General features: G+C 33.5%; 1 protein-coding gene across 1 annotated transcript in view; it reads right to left on the bottom strand.

The window, feature by feature from the left end:
* Window positions 1-13,106, bottom strand: part of LOC106470747 (alpha-methylacyl-CoA racemase-like) — a 74,626-nt gene extending 61,520 nt beyond the window's left edge. The window contains exon 1 of the mRNA XM_013931313.2: window positions 13,010-13,106. Within this exon, the coding sequence (XP_013786767.2) occupies window positions 13,010-13,091 (82 nt within the window). The 5' untranslated portion in view covers window positions 13,092-13,106. The remainder of the gene's footprint in view (window positions 1-13,009) is intronic.
* Window positions 13,107-13,459: the final 353 nt, after the last annotated feature.

Below are 13,459 nucleotides of genomic sequence, written 5' to 3'. Positions count from 1 at the left end.
TATTTGAAAAACAGTATGATCACACTGATGGAGTCAATCAATCAATCAACACCTGGCAGCATCTGGAATTGTACATCAGGTCTGCAGTAGGAAAAGCCTCGATTGCCATGGATCATCAGAGATGGGAACTAATCCCTGTCTGCTTTACTTATTTTAGACCATGAGTATATGGCCTGGAACAAGTATACTTATAAAGCAGAAGACCACGAGGTATACTAACTAGCAGTCTTGCGGAATGCCCCATCTCAACAGTGGGCATAATATGGCCTGGTTATGTGATGACATAGTATCTATAAAAAACAGAGAGATCATGATGACAGAATCGATCAACCAACATCTGGCAGTGTCTGGAAAGGTACATCAGGTCTGCGGTATGAAGAGCCTCAACGTCACAGATCATGTGATATGTTATATAGCACTACCTTACAGTGTGGATTTAAGACTAAGTATACTTGGTTTGACAACACTTACCACAGAGTGGGGTCTAAATATGATAGAAAGGCCTCTATAAAGAAAATAAAATGAATAAAGTACTTACCACTCAGAAAGAAAGAGGTTGTTTGTTTGGCATTTTTTGTGCCAAACAACCGGTAAAAGTAAAATTGTTATAAAATGGAAAAATAAACTGAGTTAAAATTAAACAATGTCCAAAATTCAGATAAAAGATTGAAATAGAATTAAAATAGCCAATGGCTCATAAAAATTGAAAAACATGGTCAAGTTGGACAATGTTACCATCGCCAATGACACTGTCCAATGTCTGGGGTAAACTCATAGAAAGTATATGTTTAAAATGGTGCCACCATTCACAGTCGTAAGGACTGCATGACAGGAAAATGTTGGCTATAGTGAATTGAGTGTCACACAAAGAAAGAGAGGAGTGCAAAATGGCAACAGGAGGAATGTGGAACCCCAAAGAGCAGGAAATGGCCATGTGATGAAGATAATGAGATGTAAAAGTATGAGGAGTGGTTCGCATACCAGCACTGATGATGTCCTCCAAGGGAAGAAGGAAGTGTGCAGACAGGTGCATGGTAAAGTGATGGATCTGATAGGAAAGTACATGAAAAAGACAACATTCATCAGGAGAAAAGGAAGAATATGGCAGGTGAATCTAACTCATAAGGGCAATAGGAGAAAGGTCACAGGAGATGTTAAGATTCCAAGGAAAATGGAAATGGGAATCACAGAAGGGTGTAGTGCATGTCATATACCATCAGAGAGCAGTTGCTTTCCAAAATGATTTGCATGAACCCCAATATCCAGGGAAAGAGGAAATACTAAATATTTATCCAAAGACTTGTCTCAGAGAAGGGTAGGAGTGAAACCAAACAAAACAGGAGATAAGAACAGAACATACCTAATTAATCAATTTCACAAAAGATGGAGGAAGTCCAAAATGACCTGCAATTGAGAGGCATATATAGGAGAGGGAAAAAAGCTGTCCAAATCCTCTTCTTCCCAATTAATCAAACCCTGAGCAGGTATAATAGGACCGTCATCAGTGAATTCTGAATGTTGCATGAAATTGGTCAATTCCCGATGCACTAGAGCTGTCACTTCATGGGCCGATAATCATGGTTCAGACCCCTTAAATATGGTCGGTAAATCCAATGCAGCTAACAGCAATTGGAGTAATGAGCACTCAAAACTGCAAATGCATAACTCTCAAAAGTGAAGTTGGAGAGAAGAAAATAATAATAATAATAATTCTTAACTCTCCATGTAGAACAAAAAGGGAAATAACAAATATGAATGATATAGAAAAGATGTGTGAAAAAAATAAGAAAAAACTTTTGCTCATGTTACCTGAAAAACACATCGAGAAGTGTACCTCCCAAGAAGATCCTAACAGCACAGAAACCATGTGTGAAAAGATAGGCTGAAGAGGACAATCTCACCAAAGTGGAGGTAATAAGGGAAAGGATATCCCAAAAAAACACCTCAGGGAATCAGTGGAGTGCTTCAGAAAGGAGGTGTATGGTAGACAAGTACAGTAGGAGAGCTATAAGGGTAAGATGAAGGCAGGAAAACTGGGTGTGGGAGAAATGTATATGATTTTCAGGTACAGCCTCTACACTGACAAAAGTGACTCCAACTGCTGAGAATCAAGAAATGGTTAATCACCCTGATGACAAGGCAAAGCATAAAAATAAAAAGCTCATGGAGGACAAGGCATGCTAGCACCAGCTCTCAACTGAGAAATGAAATGCTCAGCATGAATCTTAATGTCAGGGAAAAGTGGGAAAACAAGGTACTCTAAGGATGGGAGGTCATGTAATAAGGAAGGAACAGGATAATACGAAATTGGTGAAATCAATGAAACAGAACACACCTGAAAACTCATATTCAAAAAGGCTCAGTTAGGCATGGCATAGCTATGAGGAGAAAAAAGTTATCAAAATTCTCATTGTCACGAACAGGTTCAGGTGATACAGGAGGATCCTGAACATTATTGGGAGAAAAGGGATGACTAATATAATGATCAATCTTCCAATGAATGATAGTCAAAAAATACTCAGCTGAGACCCCACCCCCAACCTGAAGCCTGGGTAATGGCACTCAAAATAGTGGTAAGAATATCAGAAGTTGTAACATAAACTTTAAAACTCATCTTAAACTGGGAAAATTTCAAAAACAAAAAAAAAGGTATGAATAAAATAAAGTTATTGTGGCAAACTACTACAGATAACTAACTGTAGCAAATGAGTAATTCAAGTAAATCACTACTTCACAAAAATAAATTAAATGAACGTGTGAAAAGAGCATATTTGAAAAGCATCTGCACTAGACCAGTGTCTGATCAGAAGAGAAAGTTAGAATCAAATAGAGGGAGTCACATGCAACAGAAGGGTGTGTGGAAGTTCAAGGCTTGTGGCATGCAAAAATATTTTTGCATATAGAGGGCAGCACTGAATGTGAATAGCTATACATGTGAGGGGTGGTAAGATACTGTATTGGAACTGTGACTATACTACTGTTGTTGTTGTTTTTGTATTCCTAGCCTGTCATTCCACTTTTATTTTGGATACTAATATATTTGCAAGAAATGGTATTAGGCATTTGAAGATACAGACCTTGAAAATTCCACTTGTTCACTCATTTTTACAAGTGATTTTTTTTAATGTAGGATGAGTCAAAACTGTTGGTCAGTAGTCTGACAGTATGATTGCATATTTTTTGAGGAGAAATACACCAATGCGATGTAAAAATACTTGCTTAAGTAAACATAGTTAATATTAGGTATAAATTTTCAAACTACAAAAAAAATTAGCTAGATAATTATGAATTATTGCTCAAAATAAAATCAGATGCTTTGCCTTGTGAGCAAGTTGTTGCTGCAGGCAAGAGCACATCTGTTGCCCTTAGCAACCGTGTACACAGCAATAACATCAGCGTAAACTGAATGTAAGACTGGTCATAGTTATTGATTACTTTCTATAGTTAATGAAGCATTTTCAGTTGCAACCTGACAAAAGATTGAAGTGTCATATTGTTGTCTGCTGTAAAAATATTGTTGCGTCATCGAGGTCACGTGACTGGTGTGGCGCCCTCTAGTTTCTAGAACTATCTTGTTCCTTCAGGAATGCTCTAGTATTTACTAGATAGGGTAGGCTGGTATATATAAGAGGGGGACAACGTGACGCGGTAATGTGTGTATAGACAGTGAGTAATTGAACTGCAGTCAGAGAGCACGAGAGACGTTACAGCGTTTGTTTAGCGCAATTGTTGAAGTTGAGTGTATCGGTAAAGTTATATTCGGAAAGAATAAGCCAGTTTTATTAAGAAAGGACTTGGGTCGCTTAAGTTTCGTCGAAACGAAGTTACGGAAAATCAATTAACAAACGGAGACGTAACAATATCAATAAGAAAACTGGTTAAAAGTATATCATTGAACAAAAGATGAAAATAATTAATTGTTCTGTCAAGTTAATAGACAATTTCCAGAACTTTCAAATACAGATTTTTCACTAGTTAAAGACATCAATGTGAAATATAAAAATGAAACATTGAAATTTCACAATAAGCATAAAACAGATCAAATTTATCGATGGTAGAAACATTTTAGACAAACCCAAACACAGATCGCAAAAAAGTGTAAAGAGGCTGGATGAACAAAAAAAAGGTGTAGTTTATGAAAAACAGTTTAACACAGCTTACAATGTAGCAACACAAAATGAATCATTCAGGAAGTTTCCAAAGTTATGAGTTATTAAAAGCAAAAATGTTGTTGACATAGGAATGAATTATTTGAATGAAGGCATGTAAACATATTCGTATAAGTACTTCAGAGGCTTTGAAAGAGGAAACAAGAGAAAATTCTAGTGAGAACAGATTTATTAGTATCCTCAAAGATCAATCAACTGACAATAGAATGAATCAACAGTAGTAAGCTTATGTATGCCATGTGAGGCAAAATGGTGAACTGAAAACCAAACTAGCTAATATGGTGGCACTAGATCATGAGCATGCAGCTGGTGTAAAAGAAAGAATGAAAACTGTGAAAATTATGCCAGAAAGTTTTGGTCAAAAGCTTGTTTGAAGAAATACAGATGGGACAGCTGAAAATCTTAGGGAAACTTCAGGTGCTGTGAAATTACTTATGGACACAGTAAATAAACATCTAAAAGAAAAATAAGAATTCTGATAATTATATTGGAGTAGTAGTACATTGTACTGCACACAATTCAGAACTAGCAGTTTGTGATGGGTTGAGGACATTGAGAATGTCCTGAAAGGTGTATTCAAGCTTTATCATCATTATTCACTAAAACACAGGTGGATTTTATGCAACTAAAATTTCACTGGATCAAGAAGTAAAGCACTATCATGATGTTCAACAAATATACTGGGTAGCAAGCCAGAACAGAGCAACTATGAATTCATAATCATACATCTGCACAACATGGTTACCACAGGTAAAGTTGACAATGCACAAAATAGTGCTGAGGGCCAGAATAACAGAGAATAAATACAGAGTAGAGAAAAATATAGGGAAGGAACTAAGTACAAAAGTAGGTTTAATGGCAGGCTGAACTATTATTATTGTAATGCTAAAAGTGTAAGAAATTAAATGGATAACTTTCGAGCACTGGTCAGAACAAAGAATTTTGATGTAATTTGAAAAAATAAAACCTGGTTAAATGTAAACAACTCTGATAACAAGAATTTCCTTGAAGTATAGGGTTTTATATGTTAAAGAGAGTTGGAGGAATGGCTTTATATATAAAATGCGAGTACATCCTGTTCAAGTTGAGGATATTGAAGCTAAAATCAATGAGGTTGAATAATAATTTTTTAGTTTCTGTTAGCAATTATAATTGTAGAAGGCTTTTAGTTGAAATTTGTGACAGACTTCCAGATGAAACTGATGCAATTAATGAGATACTCTATAATAAGATAATGAAGTCAGCTGTTAGATTATAATTAAGGAAGATTTTAACTTAAGGCATACATGGATATATTAGTCAAATCATGAGGGATACAGGATTTTTAGAAAGCCCATTAGTCTTACATCTGTGGTGAGAAAAGTTGTTGAAAGTCTGATAAAAGATGCTTTGCAAGGTCATTTCACTCTTTCAGCACGGGCTTGGTCCCTGGGACTGACCTCGTAACCATTTTGTGCTTGTTATAGTTTTCATGCTATAACTTTTTAATTAGTAAGTAAATGTTAACGAAATTGGGCAGATTCTCAGTAAACATTACAATGTTTTCATATGCAAAATATCAGATTTTTCTTTTATTAAGTCTTAAGATTTATAAAGCAATGTTTTTCTCATGTCTTCTTTTTCTTTTCGCATGTTGCCTATCTATCATGCAAAGTAATATTCATTTTAAGATTAAAAATACTTATATGCATCAGAAAATTTTGAAATTTCACATGTGAAATCTCTGTATGAGTTCAGTAGATTTGACCGATCTCACATCTACCATAAAAAATTAGGAAATAAATATAAGTTATGCTTCTGTCATTCTATAGTGAACACAAATTATAACAAATGTTTAGACAAAATAGCTTACATCTCATAACATTTTACATTAATATATATTTACTATTTTTATTATATTGACATTTCACCCGTGCCTAGCTAACAATACAGAAGTTACAATGACACAGCTCACGTGCACTCATTTTACCATATTAAATAATATAAAACTGACCTCTGGTCTGTACAAAGTAACTTGTCTTGGCTTTGTGTTAGTAGACTAGTATTTTGAAAAATACAGTCACATTTCAATTACTATACATTATATATGTATATAGATTATTGCTATTTTGAAATAAGTTCTTAAACTTATTTTTCTTAAAACATAAAACAGTAACTAAAGAAGTAAAGCAAACAATTATCTCTCCTAGTTACGACCTTTGTACTTGGTTGCTGCTTGATGTAGGTTGCCAAGCCTTTAAAAATTTCACACATGGAGGACATGAAACAATATTTTTTTTTAGGTTTTATATATACTTTTGAATAACCAAAAATATAATAAATTACTACATCAATACCATAGAATTCTACTATAATTTATCAAGCTTAGTAACTAAGCTGTATTTGGGTCTAAAAAAATATGAAATTTCGAGCAGACTAAAGACACAACCTACCTCATTGAAATCTTGATTCAAAAGAAAGAAATGGCAATAGGTACATTAGAAAGGCTGAGAAAATCAATAGGGGGACATTCTGAGCTTCTGATTGGTAATTCATGTCATATATAGAAGTAAGCATATATAAGTGAGCATTTCCAAAAATGGAAAGAGGTGAGCAGGGTGCCACTGTGTTTGATTTATGATGTGAGCAATATCTTAGTAACTAGAAAAGATAAGACCTTCTTATTTTATATTCTAACTTTTCGATATCTGTGATTTGAGTTCTGATTCATATGAAACTATAGACTTATTATTTGACTTCAGAAACATCTAATTTTAACCAGCACCACATTCAACATACCACATGACATAAAAAATCAAGGTTTATTTGTGTTTTTATAATATTTGCTTTTAAAGTAAGAAATTAAGTAATTTACAGTACTAAAATTTGAATTATAATCTACAGTTTGATACCAAACTTATTAACCTAAATTCATGAAATAGTAGTTCAATAAAATATTGAATGTAAGTCAACAAATGAGATGACATGGTCTTTCACTCACGATCCATCTCGAAAGGGTTAACAAAGTTTAAAATTTTTTGTTGGATTGTCAAAATGATTTCACAAGGAAAAAATCTGGTCTTTCTGATCTTTTGATGTTTTTTGAAAAAGTTACTGCTTATGCCCATGAGAATGTGAATTGGTGCATCAGGATTTTCATAAAGTTTTTGATAATGTGCCAATAACAGGCTTGTTAAAAAAAACTACAGATGTGGTAGATAAATTGGCTCATTCGATAGAAAACTGGCTGGATGAAAAAGAGCAGAAGGTTGTTGTTGTTGTAATTGGAGTTCAGTCAAACCAGCTTCATATCATAAGTGGGGTACTTCAGTAATATAGACCAACAAATAGTCAATAAACTATTTAGATTTGCTGATGTTGCTGGCTGTGAGGATGCTGCTGCTTTACAAAAGGATTTGGATTATTTTGTTTGGTGAGTTGGGTAAATAAATAGCATATAGCTTTTAATTATAATAGATGCAAAGTAATGCATGTAAGATATCACAATTTGAATTATGAGTACAATTTTAATGGGACTAACTTTAACAGTGTTATGGAAGAAAAATGATTTTGGTGTTCTAGTTGATCAAATCTCTTAAGCCATCCGAGGAATATGCTCTTAGTATTGGCAGAGAAAACAGGATTTTATGTTGTATCTACAGTAATATTGAGTACAAGTCTGAAGAGTTTATCATTTCATTGTAAATGTCATTGGTTAGACCATATTTGGAGCACTGTTTTTAGTCTTGGGTGCCTTACCTTAGGAAGAACATTGAATTGTTGGAAAAGTTTTCGAGGAATGCTACTAAGTTGATATCTGGTAAGGAAAAGTTGTGATATGAGGACAGGTTAAGATTTCTTTAGTTGGTTTCTTTTGAAAGAGAACAGTTAGAGTGGAACTGATTGTGGTGTTTAAGATTATTAAAGGAACTGACAGTGTTGATGAATCATATTTTTGCACTTAATTGTAAGAATGGGAAGGCTAGGGGAACAAAGGTAGATTTATTTTTCTAACAGGTTGTTAGTATTTGGAATGGATGGTTTTAAGATGTGGTAGATGAAGTTAACTTAAAGGAGTTTATGGAAAAAAATGCTAGATAAATATCTGAATGATAAGGGCTTGCTTTGAGTGATTTATTTTTATTGGAGTTTAGTATAGTGGATGGGATGGCCTAGAAGGACTAACAAGTCCATTACTATCCTTACATTACAAGTACATATAAAACAAATGAACCATCAAAACTATACAAGTGAATAAAAAACATCACAGGGAAACAAAATGCATGCTCCTCAAGTGGCTGCATTAAAGCCACACATAGCACTTATATTTTAGAGAAAGAGAAAATCCTAGAAGGATGGATAGAATAGAAACAATCTCTTTAAAGATAAACAAGGCGAAAACCAAAAATTTGAAGAGACATGGAAGGGTTGAAAATTCTCCAGTCAGAGGTGAGGACAGCAGTGAATAAAAGCAAATGAAATAAAGCAAGTGGACCAGATGATATAGCTGTGTAAATGATACAGAGCTTAAAAGAGTTTGGCATTTTCAAACTTACTGAGATGCTACATGAAATATACGAGAGTGGAAATATTCCAATGGACCAAAGTAAGTTAATCACACTGCCCAAGAAACCAGGCACAATTGCATGTAAGCTACACTGAACAATAAGCCTCATGAGTCATATCACCAAAATAATCCTCAGAATAATCATGATGAGAGCAAGGAAACAGATAAGACCTGAAATTAGAGAAGAACAATGTAGGTTTGTAGCAGATAAAGGCACTATAAATAGAATAATAATAATACTAAGAATACTCTCAAAATGAGCAATCCAAGTACAACATAATCTGTTTGTCTGCTTTATCGCTTATGCAAAATGTGTTGATGAGGTACAACATGAACAAATGTTGCTAAATTTAGACATAGATGGGAAAGACCTCTGAATAATCAGAATAACCAGCAGCCATGAGAATGGAAGATCAAACAAGTGAATATACCAAGATACAACGAGGGGTTAGATAAGGATGTGTTTTCTCACCAGATCTATTCAACCTATACAGTGAAATGATACTCCATGAAATACAAGACCTTCATCGGGTTATAGCTGGTGGGAAAAATGTACACAATTTAAGATACGCAGATGATACTGTACTTATTGCTGGTACAAAAGAAAATTTACAGAAACTCAACAAAGTTGTAATGGAAAATATGAGAAAAGAACTGGCCATCAAATGCAAGAAAATTTAATGTATGATGATCACTAAGAAGAAGGAAATACCTGAATATAGTTTAACCTTTGGGAATGAAACAATCAAGCAGGTAAATAAATTTAAATAACTTGGAGGCTGGATATCATCAGACAGAAAATGTGATCATGAAATCAAAAGGCAAATAGGAATTGCAAAAGAAGCATTTCTGGAAATCAAAACCATATTCACCAACAAATTCATAATTGAAACATGACAGAGTTCTATAGTGCTATGTTCATCCAATCCTTCTCCATGGTTCCAAATGTTGGACAGTATTACCAATAATGAAGAAATGCATCGATGCAGTAGATATGTGGTTCCTTAGATGAATGCTTAAAATATCATGGAACACAAATACAAGTAATGAAGTGATTCTACAGAAGGCCAAGACAAAACAAATGTTGTGGAAAAATTTAACAAAGAGACAATGGAGTTTTATAGAACATATCATGAGAAAAAGAGAGATTGAAAACATCATTATGACAGAAAAAATCCCAGGAAAGAAAAATAAAGGAAGACAAAGACAGATGCTGCTATCAACAATTGTCAAGGAACTAGGAATTACCACTATAGAAATGAGAAGAGCAATGGGAGACAGGGATCAGTGGAAGACCATGCTCACCAACACCCTATATGGGAATGGTACCAAGAGAGAGAGAGATATGTAAAAGATAAAGGTTTTAACATTCTTACATTTCATGATATACTGGACACATTTTCTATCTGAAGTTTCAGTCCTTTTTCAACCGAAAAAAGTCAGGTTTCTAAACTATGAAAGAGGGTGAATGAACTGAGGGAAACATCTGTCAACATGAGAAGAAGACAAGGCAAAATGTTTAGGAAATTGCTCAGTGAAACTGTATGAATTTAGAGGGGGTAGAAATGACTATAAAAAGAGCAAATAAATGATTACACTGATGAGCTATTGTCATCAGTAAAATTTTGCCTGGAAGAGAGAATCATAAAACACCTTGAAGTAGAGCCACGTTCTCTGTTCAACATATTCAATTTTCACCTTTAGCTAAGTAAGGATAATAGTTATTGAGAGATCAAAGGCTACAGAGATGAAGAAATTATCAAGTTAAATTACACACTGTTATTAGAAAAAGAAAAGGATTAGGTCTTGGAAAAGTGGTTGGACTTGAAAAAGACATCACTAGAAATCTCAACAGACCTGTTATAGATTCATATGAAAGCATCTTTGCTAATGAGGGTGCCGAGTACTTAAGACATATTTTGTTCCTAGTAAACATTATGTTGGCAATCAACAGCTGAATGTGAAAGGGGATTTAGATAACTTAACAACATTAAAACAGGGATAAGGATGTCTCTAAACCAAGAAACTTAGTCTGCTCTGGTAATACCCAAGGTAGATGGGCATACCTACAAAATTATAATCCAACAAAAAAGCACTGTGAAATGGTTAAACAGTAGAAAAGGGACAAGATGTACCAAATGCCACACATGCTCTGGTCCTGTGGGAAAGTATCAAACAGCTAGCAGACAGCTGACATCTGATGAAAGCAAGTTGGAGTAAATGGTGGGAACTGTAAATTATATATAAAGGTCAGTTTAAGTTACATACAGTTAAGACTAAAATGTTCAAGATTTTATAAGTATTATAGCTACATTAAAATTAAGACTAAGTTAAGAAAAAATTTACATTACGAAAAAGTATTGAATTTATATAATAGACTAGGCTGAAGTGTTCAAGGTTAAATAGTTATTTAGAATACTATATGGATAAAATATTCAAAGTTATGAAAAATAAAAGTTTTGTTCTCCGTTATACATATTCTTCGTTTTAGCCAATTTCTTAGTACTTTGCTGAATGACTTGTCCTACTTTTCACAGTATTTATAATATATATCGCTTAAAATGCAGTACATAACTGAAAAATGCACGACGAGTGAGAATTAAAGTGGAATGAGTTGACAAAGAAAACAATTTTTGAGGCCTAAGATACAAGCTGTTATTCCTTATTCATGTGTGGTACCTCGCATATGGCCAGTAAAGAAGAAAAATCAGGCCCACTAATTACTGTGGGCACTCAGATCTCAGGCTTGGGGTAAACTCCTTAACAAGTTATAACAGTTACATCACAGAGAAAGAGGACAAGACACAAATTTGTGCAAAGAAATACTTAATGAATCACAGTTAACAATACCACCAAATAATACTTCACTCACACAATACAATGAGCAAGTGATCAAGTATGCTTTGAAGTTTTGAATAGAAAATGTAAAATCTACAAGACTGAATGAAGACTTTAATACCAAAATACTCCTGATGATCTGTATACTTCCCCATGTGAGTTAGACTTAGTGAAATGAAAACATTAAATAAAAATAACTCCAAGCTAAGATACTCTCATTTTAACTTAAGTAAACACACTAGAACTATGAAATACAAGTCCTTACTTAGATTAAACTAATAAAATAACTCCACTTAAATGACTAACAATTACACTTCCCAAATGAAAATGAACTCTTGCAACTCATTTGTATAAGGTGAATGTAAACAATTCTGAAGCAATTACAAGAGCCTTATAGCCCTCACATTAGATAAAGTGAATTTAAACAAATGAATCTAAACTTTGCTCATGGAAGATGAATGCCTAATAAAGCAAGATAACTTCAAAGTCCTACTTAAAATTTAAATAAAATGTAAGAAAATACCCTAACCTGCAGAAACAAGCAATTCTATTCTAATGCAAGAATTTTAATAGGAGGTCTCATTGCATTAAACAAAGAGAAAATAGATCAGTGAAAATCAATGTGGCTTCTGTTGAACAAATTAACTGAATAAAAACAAACATTTGTAAATCTATGAGAAATCTCTGTAAAAATCTGCTCTTCTTAACCTCAACACTATCTTAAATATGTAATTAAACCGTCAAGTTCCTGACATAATAAAAGGGACTGGTGCTTGTTAGATCAGCTGGCCAACAGGCACTGCAGATCAAGTTCATCCACAACTATTAACTGATTGGGTTACAAGAATAATTAGTTCATTAATTCAAAACAATGTTGATATTCCTGTAAGAGAATCAGACAAACAGGCTTCTTAATCTTCACTTAACCTAGTTTGTTCCTTAGGGGCAGCAAAAGTTAGAAACTCACTTGAGCATCACTGTGCACATGGAAATATGAAAACAACATATTTTTGAAAATTTTACCTTTTAACTAAAGTAAAGGGGTGGATATATCAAATGCTCCACTTTCCGTTTTTAGTACCACCAGTCCACCATTCTCTGGAAAATAGCTGTAGTTCCACTTTTATTTTATGCATTAATTCATTTGCAAGGAATGGTATTTGGGTTTCTAAGATTTCTGTTGAGGATTTTAAGATAGAAGCTGTCATTACCTACTTATGTATAATTATATATATATTTTTTATTTATTATTATTACTGGCCTGTCATTCCACTTTCAGTTTCATTCTGTATGTTGGTTTACTTGTAGTTTTACTAAACTGTGTCAAAGGTTTTCAGATTACTCTTTCAATCCTTAATTATTCATGATTATACTAGTTTGTTAGTATTCCGAGTCATCATTCCATTTTTAATTTAATACATTGATATTCTTGTAACTTGTAAGTAGTATTACTCACTATTAGTATTAGGAGTTTTAAGATTTCTGCTGCAGGTTTTAAACTTAAGTAACAAGCTGTCATTCATCCTCTCCCTCAACATTATATTCAACTAGCATTTTTTTCTCAGTCATAACCAAAGGGCATTCCGTTTCGACATTCTTTTAGTTTATCCCATTTTTTATATTCGTATTTTTTTTTCGAATTCTAAGTTTTAAATTAAAACCACACTCCACTGTATGCTTTATCAGTTATGGAAACTGCAGTACTTTAGCCACTTTAAATTTAAGAAAAACAACAACTTCGATTATAACATAAGTACATAAGCTAAAATGAAAAATTCATCTTTTTATTTCATAGTAACAACTAAAATCAACCATATTTAATACACACGTATGGTAGCTCTAGTTCTACTCTTAATACTAGCGCTATAATTTCCTTCAATATTTCAACATATACTAAAATACATTC

Source organism: Limulus polyphemus, unplaced genomic scaffold (genome assembly GCF_000517525.1).
Source record: "Limulus polyphemus unplaced genomic scaffold, Limulus_polyphemus-2.1.2 Scaffold4196, whole genome shotgun sequence".
Classification (NCBI taxonomy): Eukaryota; Metazoa; Arthropoda; class Merostomata; order Xiphosura; family Limulidae; genus Limulus; species Limulus polyphemus.
This window is presented reverse-complemented; position numbering and strand designations above follow the sequence as displayed.